Here is a 21,448-nt window from a genome sequence, read left to right as displayed (position 1 = left end):
TTTCGTAGTCCTGGATTTGGAGTCAGAGCACCTGGGCTCCAGTGCAGCACCCTACAGCCTTCACTGTTCCCTGGGGCTCTAAGGCCTCTCTCCTCTCTAAATCCCCTGTTCCTATGATCTTTTTCCTGGACAGCAGAGGGAATTGAGCCTCCAGAGGCTGGAGCCTGAGGACGCCTTTGGAAAGTGCTGATGGAGCTGTGGCCCGAGAAGGTCCTTACTCAACACCTCTGACTGGTGTCTAGTGGGACTGCTGGTCTCTGGACTGCTATGCCACAAGCCCGGATTGCTCCCGGTGGTCCAAGTCTGGTGAATGCCCCAAGTCTGGTGAATGCCCCTTTCCTCTGCCTGTCTCCTGCTGGGCGGGGCTTTCCCTGGGGCTCCTATTTAGGGCTGCCCAGGTCCGGAGAGGTCTCCCGCAGTGGCAGAGCCTTAGCCATGAGACCGTGGGACGCTGTTGAGCCCTGGGGGAGGCCTCTGGGGCTGCTGTTCCTGCCTCTGCTGCTGTCGGCTGGCACAGCATCCCCGTCTGCGGCCATCCCGGCCCCGGGCCGGGACGTGGTCCCGCAGAGGGTGACCGTGAAACTGGACGATGCCCCCGAGCAGCGCTGGCTGCCCGTCCTCCGGCGCTTCGACCTAGACACCCTGAGGAAGGACGTGACAGATGCTGTCAAGTGAGGCAGGCCGGCGGGTGGAGGTGGAGGGGTGTCGGGCAGAGGACAGCAGCCGCTGCGGGCGGATGGGGCTCTGCGCCCTGGCTGAAAGTGCCCAAGTGCCCGGGGAGCTGGCAATGCACGCAGTCACTCCTTGAACTTAATTTTAGAGTACTAACTCTTCAAATCCACTGGGAGAGAGGGGCAGGATGGCGTAGTGGATAGCCTCGAAGGCAGCAAAAGCTAGGTTAAAGACCCTCTTCTGACCATAGTGGCCATGGCACTGGGCAGCGGGGCTCCGGGAAATTCCAAAACTCTAAGTAACACGTAACTTGTCAATCTGTTTCTGTAGAGAAAGTTTCCACGGGAGGAGTCCTCCGTGGCCTCCGTGGCCTCGAGGCAGCTCTGGGAGGAGGTAGGAGGCAGGAGGCTGGAGGGCTTAACCTTTTTTGTGTATCCTGGACCCCTTCGGCAGGCTGGGAAAGCCCAGGAACTCCTCAGGATCTTTTTAAATGCCCCAAATAAAATGCACGGGACTCAAAAGGAAGCCAATCATATTGAAATGAAGGTGTAAAGTTTTCCCATTCAGCTTCACAAACACCCTGAAGTTTATCTGTGGACCTCGAAACTCAGGTTAAGAGCCCCTGCCCTAAGACTGAATAGTCTTATATAGCCCCATTCCCCATCCTTTGGGCTAAGAAAAGGGAGAAGAGAGGAGAATCCCAGGCCTCCGATCAAATTATGTGGCCCCCTGTGCTTGCCTTCAAACTTCGGGCTTAGGGAACTTTTAGACCGTGGGTAGATGATACCTGGTAGAGTAGCTGTAGACCGGGAGTGGGGGGGCGTGGGGGGAAGCAGCTACAAGATTCCCAGCTCTTTTCCTTTCCCCTCTGCCGCCTATTTATTGCGTCCTTAAATGAGGGCGAGTCTCTGGTTATTCTTTTCCCTTGGGGGCATGGACACCGCCTGGGATTGGATACATTTTAATTTTTGCTGCCTGCCTGAGAAAAGATATTTGCTTCCCCTACTACGAGTATGAAGAAGACAAATCTGAGGTTGATTGTTTCATGCATAGACACATAAAATGCATTTCACCCCATTGATCCACGGCTTCTGTTTCAGTGATAATCTTTGTCAGGTTTAAGGTTGTTGTTGTGTTGTTGTGTGGTGGTGTTGTGTTGTGTGGTTGTGGTTTCTCTCTCACACACACACATTTCTTCACTCCCTCCCTCCCTCCCTCCTTCTCTTCCTTCCTCCCTCCCTCCTTCCCCACCCCTTTCTTCCTTTCTACCTCACAGCACGTTAAAGCTGAAGGGCATCGTGGAGTTCCCCCATTTTTATGACAAAGAGGTAGGTCTGGAGAGCTAAGTGACCCGCCCAAGAACAATCGCCTTTGCCCTCCTTACCTCAGAGAAAAATGAGCAAATGTTTTTACTTTCTGTTTTTTTTTTTCTTTTTCCCCAGGGAACAAATCCCGAGGTGGGTTTACATTGTGATTAAAGAGCTAATCAATGATTTGGAAGGATTGCTGCTTGAGCCCTATGCCAATGAGATTAGGGGAATATGCAATGCCCTAAACATAAGCTTTGTCGATGGTATTCTCTTCAATCTGGTCTACGAATCAAGTGTGTGAGTATATGTTACCAGTTTACAGTTGATTGATTTGAAGGCTTTGCTTTTTCTGGGACCACCATCTGATAAAGAGAGGTGGGTGGGGAAGAAATCTGTTTTCAGTTTGGATCCCAAGGAGCTTATAGATGGTGAGAGAAAACGGAAATGATGATATTTAGAGATTTGGAATGCTTCCTCTTGGCTTCTCATTTCAGATGCAAATACACACATATGTATACATACATATGTACATAATACACATATCTATATACAGACAATATGGTGTTTTTGTACAGTTATTCACTTGTGTCTGACTCTTCATGACCCCCTGGACCACACTGTCCATGGTATTTTCTTAGCAAACATACTGGTGTGGTTTGCCATTTCCTTCTCCACTGGATTAAGGTAAACTGAGGTTAAGTGATTTGCTCAGAATCATCCAGTTAGTAAGTGTCTGAGGCTGGATTTGAACTTAGATCTTCCCGAGTCAACCCTGTTTGTTTCAGTTTCCTCATCTATAAAATGAGGTGTAGAAGAACATGGCAAACCACTCCATTATCTTTGCCAAGGAAACCCCAGATGCAGTTGAAGAGTCAGACATGACTGAAAAATTAAAGAAAAAACCCCACAAACTTCCCGACTCCAAGCCCAGTGCTCTCTCTATCCACTGAGCCACCTAGCTGCCTCTTGAGAGTTAAGTGACTCACCCAAAGTCATACAGCTAATTTGAGGCTGGATTTAAACTCAGAACTTCCTGACTCCAGGCCCAGCACTCTATCCACTGAGCCATCTAGCTGTCTTATAATAATGCCACATATTCTAATTCATCTCTCATCTACCTTTTGCTTGACTTATACTATCTGCTCCACCCAAGCAAGCATTCTCTTCTTTTCTCTAGCCTTTATAATGGTCCTTCTCCCTGCCTGGAATATTTTCCCCTTCTCTCTGCCAATCTACTTACTTACTTTTAAACTTCATAAGTATGCCTCAGATTTATTCCTCCAAGAACTCTCTCTTTACTAAGTCTTCCTGAGCCCAGCCACTCTGTACCCATGTCTCCTAGCTCCTAACTGCTGAATAGCTACCATTAGTTATACACAGCCCTAGCGTTATTTCCTAACATCCTTGGACATTTTTCATGCCTTCTTGGTTCCCTTCCATGGTCATTCCATCTAGAGGTAGGATCAGAGTTCTCATTCACTTTGTACTTTTCCCCTAAGTTTACAAAAGATGGTTGATAACTTGTGGTGAATGACAGCCAACCAGCCAAGACAATGGTGTTTGTTATCATTGTTTCTATTTCCAGTAATGTTTTCCTCTGTCTGTAATACCTCAATGGGGGCAGCTAGGTGGCTCAGTTAGTACAGGACTGGCCCTGCAGTCAGCAGAACTTGAGTTCAAATCCTGCCTGAGAAACTTACTAACTGTGTGACCCTGGGCACATCACTTAACCCTGGTTGCCTCAAAAAAAAAAAAAAAAGAAAAAAAAAAGAAATGTAATACCTCAGTGTCCAAAACCAACTCTAACAGTTCACATAACTATCACCATCAAAGAAAAAAAGTGAACCAGTTTCATGAAGTTTGTCACTCAATAAATTTATTCTGTCCCTAATTACCTGTTTCAGGCAATGGGCTCTACTCTGTAGACTTGACTGCATCTCTCCCATGTGTACCCTTCTCACATAGCCACCTCCCTAGTTCAGGCCCTCATCACCTCTCACTAGGTCTGTCATCATCACCCCTCACTAGGACTACTGCTATTCACTTCTTAATTGGTCTCCCTGCCTCAAGTCTCTCTCCTTTCCCAACCACACAACTGCCAAAATGATTTTCCTAAAGCAGGGGCATAACCATGTCATTCCTCTGCTCAATAAACTTCAGTGGCTCTCTATTATCTCTAGGATCAAATGCAAATTCACCTGTTGGACATTTAAAGCCCTTTGCAACCTGGCTCCAGTCTACCTTCCTAGTGATATGTGTGTATGTGTGTGTGTGTGTGTGTGTGTGTGTGTGTGTGTGTATAAAAGATCACTCCATTCCACGTGCTCTTCCACCAGCCAAACCAGCCCTTCTGCTGTTCCTTGAACATAATATTCTATCTCTAAGCCTTGCACAAGCTGTACCCTATGCCTGGAATGCACACCCTCATCACCTCTGTCTTTTAAGCATCCTTAACTTTCAAAGTTCAGCTCAAATGATGCTTCCTTTGGGAGGTGTTCCTGATTCCCTTCAGCTGCTAGGGCCCCATTTCCAATGACCTTACATTAATTTCTTATATATTTTGTGTATATACATACATACATATACATATATCCTTATAGAGTGTATACATCTATACTATATACTTTGTATATATGCATATATGTTTATAGACTGTAATCTCATTGAGAAAAGACATCTTTGTCTATCCCCAGTGCCTAGCACATTATAATCATTATATACTATGTTTATTATACATTATATGATTGTTAAATATTGTATTATATATAATCATTAAAATCACTTAATAATGTTGATTGATTTTTAAAAATATATGTCTAATATCATGTGTTCTATATAATCATTGAAGAATTAAAAGGGATTTTTGAAATCATCCTGCTAAATACTTTCATTTACAGATGAGAAAATTGAGGCCCAAAGCAATTAATTGACCTATTTAGGGTCAGAGTGACAGAGTAAAGATTGGGACTCAGGTTCTCTGAATTCAAATCCATTGTCCTTCCCCCTGGTTCATGCTGCCTTCTTAACACTTACAGTTCCATGTAGATGGATATTACTAATATCAATAATAATAGCTAATACATATTTAGTTTGATTTTGATTGTCACAATAATCCTGTGAGATAGGTGTTAATTATCTGCATTTATATATTGTTGGTTTTTTTTCCCTTGGTTTTCAAAGAGGACCTGTGAGAAAACTGAGGCTAAGAGGTTCAGTGATTTGCCTATGCTCACACAACCAGTGGGATTTGAACTCAGGTCTTTCTGATTCCAGGTTCAAAGCTCTACCTACTGTAGCACCTAACTGGCTCATATTAGTGATTCAAATTGCCATGGCAGAGCAGTAGTTAGCAGTGATGATGATAAATTATTCAAAATTCTTGAAGTATTGTAAATCTTGAAGATGGGATGGGCATCCATTTTGGCTTTTAAAAAGTAAAAATGGTCTTATTTTGAGAAACTATTTTAAAAACCACTTTTCTTGCTTTGCTTTCTTATTTGCATGTGCTGTGTCTTCTCTACTCTGTCCATAATCTCCAGATTCTGTACTAGTATTGCAGCTCAAGATGCCAATGGCCACATTTACCACGCCCGGAACTTGGATTATGAGCCTGGAGAGGGTTTACGCAATTTTACAGTGGATGTCCAGTTCACAAAAAATGGGCAGGTAAAGTGGGAGGCTGGCATGAGTTGATACTGGTCTCAGTAAGAGTGGAACAACCAGCATCAGTTCCCAGGAACCAAGGGGACCAGATGACAATATGAAGAGATCACATGTGTTTTCTGGAGAAAGTATTTGAAGGCCTGCTGTGTGAAAGAGGGATGAGATTTGCTGTCTTTGGCCCCAGAGAGCAAAGAGTTGGCACTGCAAAGAAGAAAATTTAGACTTGATGTCAGGAAAACATTTCTGAGAATTAGAGTTTCACATAAAGGTAATGAGCTCTCCCGGGAGCCTAGGTCTGCATAAAATTTCGGAGATGGTGGGCTTCCCCCCAGTGGGGGACATGTCAATTATTGCAATAGCTTTCTACTAATCTCCCCTGTGTGTCTTCCTTACCAACTACTATACCACTGGGTCTCTTTCATGAGAGGCAGGGTGGTATAGTGCTATCCAACTGATCTTGGACTCAGGAAGCTCTAGATTCACATCTGCCCCCACACACTTAATAGCTGTGTGATTCTGGGCAAGTCACTTCTCTTTGTACCTCAGTTTCTTAATCTGTAAGATGAGAGTGTTGGACTAATGGTATCTAAGGTCTCTTCCAACATTCCATTACTGCCCAGAACTGCTGGTGGGTAATGGCCTCGGTTATCCACTACGTTTAGATCTGGGTTTCATCCAAGCTTCATCTACTTTCCTGTACATGTATGGGTACATCCCCTGTCAACCATCCCATTCTTTTTCCAGTCCTGGAGCCAGTCAAGATACGCTGCCATTTTACTCGAAGGGTATGGCAGTCTGCCCTCTATATCGCCATTCAGCACCCTGCCCACTTTCTGAACCAATATTGCCCCCCCAATATCTACTGTCTCCTTCTATTAAAATGTAAGCTCCTTGAGGGCAGAGACTATTCCCAAATTTCTGTTTTGACCCCAGCACTTATCTCAGTGTGCTTAATGTATGTTTTTTCATTCATTCATTAAGGAGAGGGTTGGATTGGATGACCCCAATGTTTCAGTCACATCCAGCTCTTCATGACTCCATTTGGGGTTTTCTTGGCAGAGATATTGGAGTGGTTTGTTATTTCCTTCTCCAGCTCATTTTATAGATGAGGAAACTGAGGCAAACAGGGTTAAGTGACTTGCCTAGGGCCAAGCAGCTGGTAAGTGTCTGAGGCCAGATTTGAACTCAGGAAGATAAGTCTTGCCTGACTCCAGGCCAGCACTCTATGCACTATGGCGCCATCTAGCTGCCCACATCTATCTGTGTGAGAGGTCTCAACTCTCACAGATTCTGTGATTCTGCCTTTGATCAGGGTAACTGTTGATTTACTATAGTGTTTGCTATGGTTTCTTACTTCAGATGTTGTTCATAAGTTAGATAAAAAAATAAAAAAGTTCACGGATGATTTGTCTTTCGGGGACAATTTTAGCGTTTTGTCTTTTTTTTTTTTTAAATTTCTATTGAGCAACATGTTGAAGTGAAGGGAAATATGGATGTTTTAGGTAATTAAAGCATATATTTGGTAAGAGTTATAGATTCATAACTTACCTCCTCTGATTTCAGATTGCTTACACAGGAACAACATTTGTTGGCTATGTGGGTATATGGACTGGACAAAGTCCACATAAGTTTACAATTTCTGGCAATCAACGAGGTAAGTAAAGTAAATACCAACAACAACAACATTATTCTACTCAAATACCTTAGGACTTAGTTCTATTCCTAAAGTCATGTGAATATATTTTCTTAAAGTCGGGTTAGATATAATTATTTCACTAAACCTCGGTTGTAATTCTTGATGATGTTTTGGGGGTGGGAGAGGAGTGAAAATGAGGGAAGAGGGGGAGAGCTGTTTTTGTCTTTTTAATTTGCCTGCACAATGGATGCAACGTTGGTTGAAACTGGCAACAGATTTGCCATGATAATCATTTCTTTCTTTTACGTTTCTTTGATATTCTGATTTAGCAATCTATAAATGCCTACTATGTACGAAGGCTGTGGTAGGTGAGGGGGAAACAAAGCAAATCCGAATAGTCTTGTGCTTACATTAGATTGGGAAGAAAGGGAACAACATATAAAAGAACACAAAATATATATGGAAATTTTCTGTATATGAATATATACAAGAGATTTATAGGGGGAGGGTACTATTCTATCATGTAGGGCAGTTTGTTAATAGAACAAGATGGTCACAGTGGAAGAGTAGGGGAGAGTGTGATAGGGGTGCCAGAGGGATGGGGCTGACATGGAGTGTTATGAGGGAGCAGGAATGGTGGTCAAGGGCTTTAAGAGCCTACAGCTCAGAACCATGGTGCTTGTCGGTGGAACCACAGGGCAGCAGATTGTCTGTCCCCTTCACAGTAGCAAAGAGAATATTGATTTCCTCATCAGTCTCTAACATAGTGGAAAAGCACCTATCCAGTCCCTTGTCCTGCCTGATGGGCAAGGCAGAGGTCAGTGGAATCTTGGGGCTGGGCATATTTCATGTATCTCCCACAAACATTTGAGCAGCTGTGGTATAAAAGGGATTGTGTTAGGTGCTGGAGATACCAACTGATCTATCATCCAATATCTGTTGTGTTTACTCTATGCTAGGTGCTGAGGAAAAAAGTACAAAGATACAAAAATGAAACAATTTCCATCCTCAAGAAGCTTACATTCTACATTCTTGTAGAAAGTTGCATTTTAGTTGGGACTTAAAGGAAGCCAGGGAGGTCAGTAGTTGGAGCAGAAGAGGGAGAGTGTTCCAGACATGGGAGACAACCAGCAAAAATGCCTGCAGCCAAGAGATGGGGTGTGTTGTTCATGAAACAGTTCAGGAGGATAGTGTTACTAGGCTGAAGAGCACATGTTGGGGTGTCATCGCGGCATTCAATTTTAATGGTTTCCATTGTCGTAATCATTGTGTGTCTATTGTTTTCCTGGTTCTGCTGACTTCACTCTGCTTCAGTTCATATAAGTCTTCTTTGGCCTCTTTTTCTTTTTTTTTCTTTTTACTTTATCTTTTCTTTTCTTTCTTTTTTTTTTTTTTTTGGTTTTTGGTTGGGCAATGGGGGTTAAGTGACTTGCCCAGGTCACACAGCTAGTAGGCCTCTTTTTCTTATAGCATAATAATGGTCCATTATGTTCAATTTCACTTACTATCTCTAATGATGAACCCTACACCAAATGGTGAGGCAGTCTAGGCTGGTATACCACTTCTGTAAACTGCTGCATATCTTGTGGTCATGAGAACATTGAATGTTCTTGTTTAGTATATACATATATATGTATATGTGTGTATGCATGTGTATATATGTTTATAGAGAGATTGGAAGAGGGAAAGAGAGATTGAGAGAGGAGAGAGAAAGAGATTGAGGGAGAGAGAGAGATTAGGAAGAGAGGGAGAGAGACAGACAACAGACAGATAGAAAGGAGGCGGGGTGCTGTGCCTTGGTTGACAGAAGATTCATCCTTAACTGCAGACAATAGGATGATACTGCATTCACTCGCCTGAACACCACCCCCCTTCCCCTGCTGCTGCTGCTGTCCATTCTCCTTTCACTCTGGTCAGCATGAAACATGGGCAAAAAAATGAAGACTTGATTCAGAGGATCTTAAAAGCAATGTCTCTTGGCAGTCAGCATGGAATTACTATAAAATTTTCATTTCCTCCTTACATTCTTACAGTGTAGAACGTAAGATCCTTGAGGGCAGGGAATGTTTGATCTTTATTGTTGTGTCTTCACTACCTGGCACGATGTCTGGCAATATTGATTTCTTGGTAAATACTTGATTGATTGATCATAATATCCTCTTCCTGATTTTTCAGACAAAGGTTTATGGTGGGAGAATGCAGTGGCTGCTCTTGTCAAAAGATATCTTCCCATCAGCTGGGTTTTCAGGAATGTAAGTATATTTTCCATTTACATTACTTGTTTATTAAATTAAAAAATATGAACTTAACAAACATGAAACAAAATGAGCCTCCCCCCCACATATATTGGGGGGGGCAACCAGATGGCACAGTAGAGCACTGGGCTTGAAATTAGGAAGACTCATCTTTATGAGTTCAAATCCAGCCTCAGACATATACTAGCTATGTGACTCTGGACGAGTCATTTAACCCTGTTTGCCTCAGTTTCCTCATCTATAAAATGAGCTGAAGAAGGAAATAATAAACCACTTTTCTTGGCTAAGGAAATCCCAAATGGGGTCACAAAGAGTCAGACACAATTGAAAGGATTGAACAACAATTTTAGAGTTTTATACAGGAAGGGCCCTCAGTGATAATCTGCTCCAAGTCCCTTCTTTTTCAAATAGGGAGACTGAGTCTCTGGGAGAGTAAATGGCAACTTCTTAGTGACTCAGATTCTACATTCAAGAGGTTTTTCTTTTTCTTTTTTTTTCTTTTTTCGGTGAGGCAATTGGGGTTAAGTGACTTGCCCAGGGTCACACAGCTAGTAAGTGTTAGGCCGGATTTGAACTCAGGTCCTCCTGAATCCAGGGCTGGTGCTCTATCTACTGTGCCACCTAGCTTCCCCCCACCCCCAAGAGGTTTTTCTAGCAGACCTATTCTATTATGGATGGGTTGCACTATATTTGGAGTATTAATTCAGTCATGGATGCTCTATTTTCAGAGGAAAATTAGAAAACTGGAATGTGTTTGGAAGAAGAAAGGTAGATGACCAATATCCTTATGTTCTTTCTGTACTTTCTATAGATAGAGATTTACCCCATTCTAAGAAGTTTACCATGTTTACTAAAATATGAATGTATAAACCAAAAAAATAAAGGGAAGTGATTATTTAACATTGCAAAAGGAATCATGGCAGGATTCCTTCAAGAAGCAAGTTCTCCTACTGTATGCAAGACAGAATTTGATTTGAAAAAAATAGTTTACATGAAAATTTTCAGAAACACAAATACCGTAACTATGAAAAGCATATATTAAACACAGACTATATGCCACGCTCTGTGCTAAGTTGCTGGGGATATAAATTAAAAAAAGAAAGACAATCTTTCCCTTCAGGGAGATTATATTCTAATAGGGGAAGAAACAGAACACATAGGGGAGTGGTGGCTAGAGGAGACAGTATTAGTTTGGGAAGTCATAGAGATGATAGGCTGACCCATAGGGCATTCGGTTGACATTCTTTCCACAAGTAATAGCTCTTTTGATTGTGTTGTTATGGCCAGAACAAGAGGTAGAAAGTAGAATGGGGGGAGCAGGATTGAACATAGCTGAAGACAGAGGTCAAGACATCGTAGGTGGACAGCTGGATGGGGTTTGCAGGTGAAACATGGTCTGGTCTAGCTGCATATAGTTGGCTCATTTGCATTAACTTGGTGTTGTAAGCCCAGATACTGTGTGTGAGTGAACCTTTACTTCCACAATAAGAGCTGGGACACTTGCATGCTAGAAGGCTGTGGTACAGACCTGGGAGTTTGAATTAACTTTCCCCTGGATAGATTGAACCCAGCTGTGGGTCCTTTTGGCAAAAGAAATATGAAAGTAATTTTAAGGATTTTGGTTTGAGGAGTTCATGAAACTCTAGAGAATCTCCTGACTGACTGCTTTTAAGCTTTTTAAATTGTTTTTATCATCCTGAATTGCTGTTTAAATACTTTCTTTTAACTACTGGCTTCTATCTGAGGCAGCTATTAGCACAGATCCTGGAGACAGGAAGACCCGAGTTCAAATCTGTCCTCAGACACTTACTCTTTGTGTGACTCTGGGCAAGTCACTTAACTGCTCCCTGCCTCAGTTTTCTCCTCTCTAAAATGGTGACAGTAACAGCATCTACCTCAGTGTTATTGTGAGAATCAACTGGGATAATATTTGTGAAGCACTTATGGTTCTGGCACAAAGTAGGTGTGAAATAAATGCTTGTTCCACTCTCCCATCCTTTCCTGAGGGTATTAGAATGTTTTTAGAAAAAGGATTGTTAGTTTAAACCCTTCAGTTATGAGTATTCCTTTGAACTGGTTGCCCAAGAGTTTCCTGCACACTTAGTCATTACTCTAAGAGCTGGGACTTCTGGGTAGATATTCCAAAGATTGCAAAGATGAGTATATCAACTTCCCCATGGACTGGGCACAGACTCTGGAGGTCTTGTGTTCAGGGTACTGGTCCCTGAGGAGCAGAGGTAGGTGGGATGGCCAGGGTAGATGGAGAACTCAGTCAAGTAGAAGGGTTCGACATAATTCTCCTTGTGTCAGTTGAAGGTTGATGGAATGGGCCCCCAGTAGTCTACTGGGCTTGCCTTCATCAGGGCCATGTAACTTTCTTTCTCTCAGGTCATCACTGAGGCACAGGCAGCCTTTCCCTCCTAACAATTTGCCTTCATCTCTTTGGTTAGACCCTAGAAGAAGCCCAGAGCTTTCATGATGCTGTTCAAAGACTGTCAGAGACACCCCTTATTACAAATGTTTATTGTATTGTTGGAGGCGTGTCTGACCGAGAGGGGCTAGTCATCTCGAGGAACAGAGTTGGCCCAGTGGACATCTGGCCTCTTAATCCAGAGAGAGAGTAAGTCAAACCAAGAACTTCCTTCTTTCAGCTTTTGTTGCCTAGCTGGATTAGCCAACTTCAATTTGTTTTTTTTTTTTTAAACCAATATACATTTAAATTTTGATGGGTCCTTACAGACTCTGAAAATTTTAACAGTTGATAATTTAGTAACAGTCAAAGTGGTAAGCGTGCCAGAAAATTCGTCTGGTCCTGCTGGTGAGCCAAGTGAATGAAGCCAGCAAGGAAAAGGTCCCAAAGGATGTGGGTGTCGGGGTTCCTTTGATATCAGGCAAGGAAAGTAGCAGTAGTCTCAGCTGATACAATGCCAAGGCTTCCTTGGACAAGAAAACCCCAATCCCCCCAAAATTCAAACCCTAAAATGGAATGTACTGGTTTCCACACAGCTGGCTACTGGCTCACTCTTTTTCTTTCTCTCTATCTCTTTTTCTGTCTCTCACTCTCTGTCTTTGTATGTTTCTCTGTCTCTATCTCTGTGTCTTTCTGCCTCTGTTTCTGGCCGTTGCTCCCTTTGATTTCTAAAGAAAATAAATCTAGGATATGATCTGAATACATACATACATACATACAATATTCCAGAGTGTGTATATATCTAGAATATTTTTAAAATAACGATCTCTCTCTCTCTCTCTCTCCCTCACAGACTTTACTTCACTTTTTCATGACTTGAGGAAAACCTTCCTTTTCGCTTGGGTTATCTTTTCCCAATCCTATTCCATACCTCCACAGGCACATGGTTCTCTATCCACTATGCCACCTAGCTGCCATATATGTGTGCATACAAATATACATGTGTGTATATATTTGTATATGCACACATATGCAAGTATATGTATATATGCAAAGATACATATAAATATGAAATATGCTTCTACATATAAAAAGCATGGGTAACAAAGTGAACTAAAGACCCCAGCCCAAAAGGGATAGATTTTTACCTCATAGCTATCACTGAGTCTTGGTGAGATGGAACACCTCACTGGAATACGACTGTAGAAGGGTCTAACTTCTTCAAATGGAATGGAACAGAAAGGAAGAAGAAAGAGTAGCACTGGATTATAAGAAAACAGACTAATGTGAAGAAATTCTGAAGTGTGAGGCGGGTAAAGGATTTGGTTGGAGGACTATAGAGGAAGAAAAGAGGAGTGACGTTCTCAGGGACCAACACCTGGACAGATTGGATGAATAAAACAGCCTCTGGAGAGTTGGGGTGGGGAAGGCTATGTCTAGATCCAATGCACAGACTTTGTGTTCCTTATCCCCCCAGTTCCATCTCTGGAATAGGGAAGCTGCCCTCTGTTTACTTGTGCAAACCATCACTTTCTGTTTCCCCTATGACTGGGGAAGAGGAAGACGAATGGAGTGGGGGGCAGAATTATGCTCTGTTAATTGCAGCCAAAGAAGTTGGCATTTGCAAGCTTTATTTCTTTAATTACTCATTCTCCTTACTATGCTATTTGACGCTTTTATTAAAGTTAGACCAGGCAGTGTGGTTTAGTAGATGGAGATCTGGTGTCAGAGCCAACTAGATCACAGAGTTTAAGTCCTGTCTCTGACACATACCGACTGTGTGAGCTTAGGGAGGTAATTTGACCTTTTGGGCCACTCTTCAAAGCTATAAATTGCTAACAAAGGGGACTAGAGGGAGTTTCCTCACTCAAGAATTCCCTGTGCCAAAGAAATCACAGGTGTAATCCCTATTCTGATTAAAGCTCTATAGCCATCTGCCTATAGAGGTGGCAAGAGGGATTGGGAAAAGGTAACTGAACAAGGGTTTCTATTGATGCCTCTGCCTTCAATGGACCGTTGTTGTTATTGTTGTTGAGTTGTTTCAGTCATGTTCAACTCTTCATGATCCCCTATGGAGGTTTTCTTGGCAAAGATACAGGAGCGGTTTGCCATTTCCTTCTCCAGCTCGTTTTACAGATGAGGAAACTGAGGCAAACAGGGTGAAGTGGCTTGCCCAAGGTCCCACTGCTAGTAAGTGTCTGAGGCTGGATTTGAACTCAAGAAGATGAGGTCGTCCTAATTTCAAGCTCAGTGCTCTATCCACTGTGCCTAGATGCTCTTCAATGGGCTATTGGTAAAGATAAAAATATTATTCCTACATCTAAGATCTTCATTTTCTCATTAAGACTGAATAAATCTTAGTAATACTTTTGAGATTCCTACTTGGCAGTATTGTCTGTGCCTGAATCACCAGAATTGGGAGGTAGCTATTTGACTGACAAGTTTTGAGAGGGTGTTTGTCGTGTCTTGGATACATGCACCAAGTGGAGAGCAGACCTTTGTTGTTGATGCTGAGTGCATAAAGAGCTACTTCAATAACCTTTCACAAGGATCATTAGCCACCATCACTTGTCTCTGCTTCTTCTGACATCCAGTAAATCACTCCTTATCTTACGGCACCTTAAGCCACATTTTCCTTCTTTGAAGGACAAGTTGTTTCCTTGTCAGACAGCCTGACTCCATCCTAGTTGGGAAGAGCCCCACATGCTTAACGGTCCTTGTCCCCTTTCTTCTCTGTGCAGATTTCATCCTGGTGACCTGCTGCCATAGGTCAGGATTCCATTACTGCTCTGCTGGTCATTCTTCTCATTTGTTTTGATATCAATGTCTTTCTTCCATCTTTAGCAGACATAATATTACCCGCTCAGCGATATTCACAATCAGTTGGAAAGCACACCACTGTGGTGGGGAACGGGCAATTGGAAAGGGGAACTCAGAGTCCAGAAAGGAATAATGGCACTCAGACTCAAGCCAGCCCACTTAGCTCCTTCATGACAGGTGACTTTGGAGGGACTTGGAAAATAGGAATACCTGGTTGGAGAAATCCAATAGACTGTCCCAGGTCTAAAGGGCTCAGATACCAGTTGATGCCTGTTCCTGATATCTAGTAAGGAAGAAGACTGATGTGGAGCTGGATGGAGCCAGCCTGACCATGATCAGCATTCTGAGTGCACAGAGGAGCCTGCATTCATCCTGGGAGTCTGCATTTATCAGTGTAGCCTGAGGGAGTACACCTGTTGGGGAATGAGTTGTCTGTTTTGCTCTTGGCTGGGAGCCACCCAGAACCCAGCTTTTCAGGTTTCTTGTCACTCCATGCACCTTAGGAAGGTGGAGCGAGCAGGGAGGCTGGAGGAGAGGCAGGGAATGGGGAAGATGGGATGTGTGCTGGCAGGTGAATGGCACACCTTCTTCTGTCACTTTGATTAGATGATTTGTAAAAATAAAACCCTTAGTAAAGCAGACATGCGACTGTGTGAACGGAGGAAAGGGTAGGTGGCTGAAGGCTAGAGCTGAGTAATTGGGCTGGTGGAGGCATCCACACACAGAAACACTCCTAGACCTAGAAGAGCGACCCGAGCCCCAAGCTCCCAAAGGGCCAAACTGAGCAAGGCAGGGTTATTGTTTGTCCTTCATTCTCAAAGTGGACCATGGCATCAGAAAGATGATGCCATGACTTGCAAATGAATTGGATTTAAGTGAGGCAGGGCTGTGCAAGGTCACTAGCCTCACTTTCTCTTCTGGGCCATCTGGGTCCAGTGGTAAAATACAGATCAGAATGACTGGAGATGGTCGCACAAGCAAAGGAGGGAGGGATGAAGGGAAGGAAGGAAACAGTACGTTTATTAAGCACCTACTATATGCCAGGCACTGTGCCAAGAACTTTACAAATATCTCATCTAATCCTCACAACAACCATGGAAGGTGGTGTTATTAGTCACATTTTATAGTTGAGGAAACTGATGCAGGCAGAAGTTAAGTGACTTGCCCAAAGTCACACAGATCAGTAAGTATTTGAGGTTGGATTTGAACTCAGGTCTTCCTGACTCCAGGCTCAGCACTCTATCTACTGTACCACGTAAGGCATAAGCTGGCAACCAGCTGTCCTAATGCCTGGACAGGAGAGGAACATGCAGATTGACCTGATAGATACAACACTCTTTGCTGTTGGATAGTGTTTATTACTTTTTATTTTTTAAAGTAATATACTTCTCTCTGATGAACTAGAGAATGAAGAGGCACTTCTTGTGTCCATTTACCTTTTCATTTGGAGAGAAACCAGACTGTGTCATGTGTGTAGATAACAGCTACTTTCAATTTGGTTCAATAGATATTCTTAAAGCATGTGCAGATCATTGTGCTATGTACTGAGGATAAAGAGAGAGAAAAAAAATCTTTCTGGACCTCAGAGAACTTCCATTTCCCTGTGGGTATGGGTGGGAATGTAATGTGTATTCAGATAAGTAAATGCAAAATTATTTTAGTAAGGGAAAGGCACTACCGACTTTGGGAATCATGAGAGACTTCCTAAAGATGATATAGTTATCCCTTCCATATCACAGGGAGTAGAAAGGGGGTGGTTAGGAGTACAGCACCCCTGGGATCTGGAAAATCCCCATAAAAGTTTTTGGCCCTCCCTTCATACCAGAAAAGTCTGAATTTTTTCTTTTTCTTGCATGGGGTATTTACAGTATTAAAAAATAAAATACATTGATATTGTACAATACTATACATATATTTTATGCATTTCTGAGTTTCTGTGGCTTCTGCAAGACTCCCCCATAATTCCCATTGAACTTCTTACACTGACCCGCCATATATTGAAACGACAATGGGGAAAGTAGTAATGTAGAAGGGATAACTGTAGTACCTTAGTAGATCCTTGAAGGAGGCTAGGGATTCTTAAAAGCAGCAGTGGGTAGGAGCTGCCTCCCAGGCAAGGGAGTTGGTTGGTTGCTGTCTGTTCTCAAAGAGGACTGAAATGACATCACTATATTGGGGTCAAGACACAGTGAGTCTGACTATGGTTGATCAAACCAATATGAGTTTGGAAGGTTCTACCACAGGTCAGACACAAATAGTCCATGTGAACATGTGGAGTGGAGATGTTTAAATTTGCGCAAGGGAAACAGCCTATGCAAAGGTGGGAAATGGGATTTTATCAATGGGGATTGAAAAGGGAATTTCTGGACATGTAACCCAGATTTCCAGTCAACCGTGAAGCATTTTGCACAATTTTCCTAATTGGAAAGAATGATCACTTGATGATATTTGTGTCATCTCCTTTTTCTAGATTTTTTTTTATCCCTCCTCCAAATGAATTTTTTTTATTATTTTGCCCAGTTCTATAAAGTGACCTGGGGCTAGGTAGTGCAGTGGATAGAGTTCTAGGCCTGGAGTCAAGAAGGCTCATCTTTGTGAGTTCAAATCTGGTCTCAGACACTTATTCAGACACCCTGACAAGTCACTTAACCCTGTTTGCCTCAGTTTCCTCATCTGTAAAATGATCTGCAGAAGGAAATGGCAAACCATTCCAGTATCTCTGCCAAGAAAACACCAAATGGGGTCATGGAGAGTTGGACATGACTGAAAAATTACTTAAAGTAAACTGAAGTCACTACATCTTGAAATTAATTTAAGTAATATTACCATTTTTATCATATCTGTATTAGTCAACCATGACAATAAATATTGAATATTTCAATTCATTTCTGTGAAGAGTATTTTAAAGTGGGATTTCTATAAGTCCTGAGTATGTCTTTACAGCTATTTTTTTTGCTAGTTTTGTCAGTTTTAAATGAAATTTATTTTTCATTTCCTTCTAGTTTTTTTTTTTTTAGTGATGTGTAGAAATTCTGATAAGTGCCCATGATAACTCAGGTTGTTTTACATTTTGTGTTGTAGGTGGTTCCTAGTACAGACAAATTGTGACCACTGGACTCCGTGCCCTCCCCGTGATGACCGAAGGTGTGCTTCTATGAGGCTTTTGACATGTTTTTTTTTTTTGTTTGTTTGTTTGTTTGTTTTGGTTAAAACAATGTTCTCCTCTCTCAGATCCCTGGGGTGATTCATGGTGTCAGGAAAGAAAATCCTCTAGGGTTATATATCTATTTTTCTTTGATAATGACTTAACCAACTAAAAAATGACATAGAAATGTCCCCCTGAGGGCCTCAGGAGCATTATCTTGGTGGAAGAGATAGATGTTTAGCCTCCTGGGTTTGCTGACAGCAGTTGTAAAGAATCTGTGGGCAGTATTCCTTGGAAGTTGGATAACACTTTGTGTTATATCAAACATCTCCCATGTACATTTTTGTCTTTATGTTGTTAGAACATCTAGGGACACCTTATATTTCTCTATTATTATTTATGACTAATGATTCCAGGCCTATTTAGAAAACTTATTTTGGACTCAGTGTCTATTACAGTGAATGGGGAAAATTAACTGGCATAACAGTTGTGATTTAGAACGTGTGATGGTATCTCAGGGATTTCTAAAATGCTGGATGACTTCTATTGGTTTTCCCCCCCAGAATTCCTGCCATGAAGGCTATGAATGAAACTGGCCAGGCAAATATCAGCTTGGATAAACTGTATGAGGTAAGTGGTGCTTCATTTCCATTGAAATGTTCTGCTTTTGCACCTATTATTGGGGCTGTTTCAAAAGAGATAGAAATTAATTACAAGAACTGAAAAGAACTTGCAGACCAAATGTGATTCTGAGAGAGGCACAGATGAAATTGTTAGGGTGGGATTTTTAAGTTTTCTTTTTAAGAAAAATGACTAAGATTTTTCTGAGTTTCTTTTTGTATCTTTAATCATAAAAAAACCCCCATCTATATTTGATTCTCTTCCTACTATTGAACATTTCTCTAAATCTTGTCAATTTGCCCATTGGTGTTTTGGAACTGTTTTTTAATAATTTAAGTAATGGGACTTATTTTTATTTTTAATGCAGATTTTGACCATGTGTCCAATTCTGAACCAGTAAGTACCACATAATGGAAATATGTTTTGCATGATTGCACATGTGTCTGTTTGCTGCCTCAGGGAAGGGAGGGGGAAAGGTGGGAGGGAGAGAATTTGAAACTCCACATTTAAAAAAAAATGAGTTAAATTAAAAAAAAATGACTTAAAGTTAAGATTTGTTTTTTTACATGTAATTTGGGAAAAAAAAGAAAAAATTTAAAAAAAGAAAATAAGTACCATGCAAGTGAAACCAGTTTGTTTCTTCACCTCTAGGGTGGAGAACATGCCCATCATCTCCTTAGTGGGCACCAGAAATTTGCAGAAAAACAAACAATGAATCTGTGCTTGGTATCAGTGGATGTGACTTACATTTCAACAATTCAACAAGAATGTATTGAGTGTCTTTTTCGTGAAGGAAATGTGACATAGTAGATAGAGAGCCAGCTTACAAGTCACAAAGACTTGGATTCAAGTCTTGCCCTTGGCACATATTGACTGCTTCGTCCTGGGCAAGTCACTGAAGCTCTTAGCATTTTAAGAGGGACTTACCTCATTTTGGAGTTCCATCTACCAATGAAATCAAAGGTCCATCGAGAAATGGGCAAAGCAAGAGAGCTTCTAAGGGGACAGAGACAAATCCGAAACGTGTCCTGCCCTGGGACAGCTTTCATGCTATTGGCAGATACATACACAGAGAAGTCAACATAAAGGATGGACAAAGAAAATTTGAAGTAATTTCCGGGGTGGGAAGGCATGCTTTTTGTTCAGAACAAACTAAGGTCCTTGTTCCCATTGGTGACCTTCTATCCTCTGCTCCCCAGCTGCCCCCTATGCCTGGAGTACTTTCCTTCCTCCCCTCCACCTGTTGGGGTCACAAGCTTCCTTTAAGACCTTGCTCAGGTGCCACCTGAATACAGGAGGCTTCTCCTCATCCCCTGTTCATTCCTTACCTCCACCTCAGGTAGGGGGCTTGGCTTAAGACCTCCAGTACAGAAAGAGGAGACCTTGGCCCTCCTCTCCCCACACATCCAGTGTGTCTCTCTTCAGTTCTTTGCCCTTGGGTACTGCATGTCTGTCCTCTGACCCCCAGCTATCACTGATCTTCTCTCTGTGTCCAGCCCCCATGTGGCTACCCCAGATGTGTTCTTCCTCTCTGTTCTGTCCAGGCCCCATGTGTTTCTCCTCCTGCTCTGTCCCCAGGTCCAACATGTCCTCGAACCATGTGCTGGCTCCCTCCCTACATGGAGTCCCTCTCTCCCTCCTTCCCTCCCTCCCTAGGGCAGATATACATTAAGTAAAAATTGTTTTATGTAGAGAGAGAGGACTGTGGAATGGTCCTGCTTATGTAAAGTGAACTGTCTATGTATATAAGCACTTTAAAAAGCTTGCAAAGCACGTGACAAATATGATCTCATTTGATCTTCACAACTACCCTGGGAACTAGGTGCTATTTTTATCCCCACTTTATCAATGAGGAAAACTGAGGTTAAGTGACTTGCCCAGGGTAACAGCTAGTAGATGTCTGATGTGGGATTTGAACTCACGTCTTTCTAACCCCAGGTCAGGTGCTCTATCCAACAAGCACAATTGATTTCTCTCTTTTCACTTATCAAGGGAGATCATTTACATCTGTAACTCTACCTTTTTTTCTTTTCAGCAAAACAATTTATACAACAGTAATGAGTGCAGCAGACCCAAAAAAGTACGCAACTCGAATCAGAAATCCAGATGAAACGTGTGAGTAAAAGCAGGAAAGCATTCAGCTGAACTATGAAGGCTTTGTAGGAAGTAGTATCAGCTGTTCCATTGGCTTGGTTTTGTCCCTTCCAGGAGAGAATGGTGTAAAAGTAATGACTTTGTTCGTGGCGGCTTCCCCGCCTTCCCTTCCCTCCTCACATCGTAAGATGGCCAGTAGTCTGGTGGTGAGCTGTCCCATCCCACATACCTCACAACGATGGCTTACGTTTAATACTATGGGACCTCGAGTAAAAATTTCTGGAAATTCATTATTTTGTAATTGCTGAACAGACGGATTTTGGTCATAAAAATAGGTCACAATCAGGATGTTAAGCTTCCCACTCTTTGGGTATTATTAGGATACAGATTGCAGATTGTTAAGTTAGGGGAAATGTGTCCATCTTGCCTCCCCTGACTGGTTCTTCAAAATTTAGCTCAGCTTGAATTTTTGATAATCAAATATTAAAAGTGTATCTAATAAATGTATTTCTGCTTAGTAAACCACAGAAATGCTAACAATGATGGTGTTTGATCAAAGTGAATTAACTCCAAAGGTTCTTTTACTTTCCCCTTCCTAATAATGGAAATAAAGTTTGTAATTTCAACAAAAATTGAGTCTCCAAAAATGAAGCAAATGGGACCCATCTTCTTTTTAGTAAAAGGATCTGTCTACAATAGAATTTTCATCTGGGTTTGATGAGAGTGTCACAGGTGAATGACATAATGGGAGATTGTGTGCAGTTAGGCAAAAAATAAGCAAAATTGGCCAACTTCTTCAGCATTTATCCTTCCACCTCGTCC

General features: G+C 42.1%; 1 protein-coding gene across 1 annotated transcript; it reads left to right on the top strand.

Annotated features, from left to right (window-relative positions):
- The first annotated feature begins 435 nt into the window (after window positions 1–435).
- On the top strand, window positions 436–20,655 carry LOC114037668 (N-acylethanolamine-hydrolyzing acid amidase-like). The gene is made up of 10 exons (XM_027854642.1): window positions 436–671; window positions 2,115–2,279; window positions 5,522–5,648; window positions 7,209–7,299; window positions 9,457–9,533; window positions 11,987–12,156; window positions 17,848–17,910; window positions 18,475–18,541; window positions 18,900–18,928; window positions 20,568–20,655. Exons 1-10 carry the CDS (start codon window positions 436–438, stop codon window positions 20,653–20,655), a joined length of 1,113 nt encoding a protein of 370 aa, XP_027710443.1.
- Window positions 20,656–21,448: the final 793 nt, after the last annotated feature.

This window comes from Vombatus ursinus, unplaced genomic scaffold, assembly GCF_900497805.2.
Source record: "Vombatus ursinus unplaced genomic scaffold, bare-nosed wombat genome assembly UNPS02010461.1, whole genome shotgun sequence".
Lineage (NCBI taxonomy): Eukaryota > Metazoa > Chordata > Mammalia > Diprotodontia > Vombatidae > Vombatus > Vombatus ursinus.
Note: the sequence above shows the minus strand (reverse complement) of the source record. Positions and strands in the feature narration are given on the sequence as shown.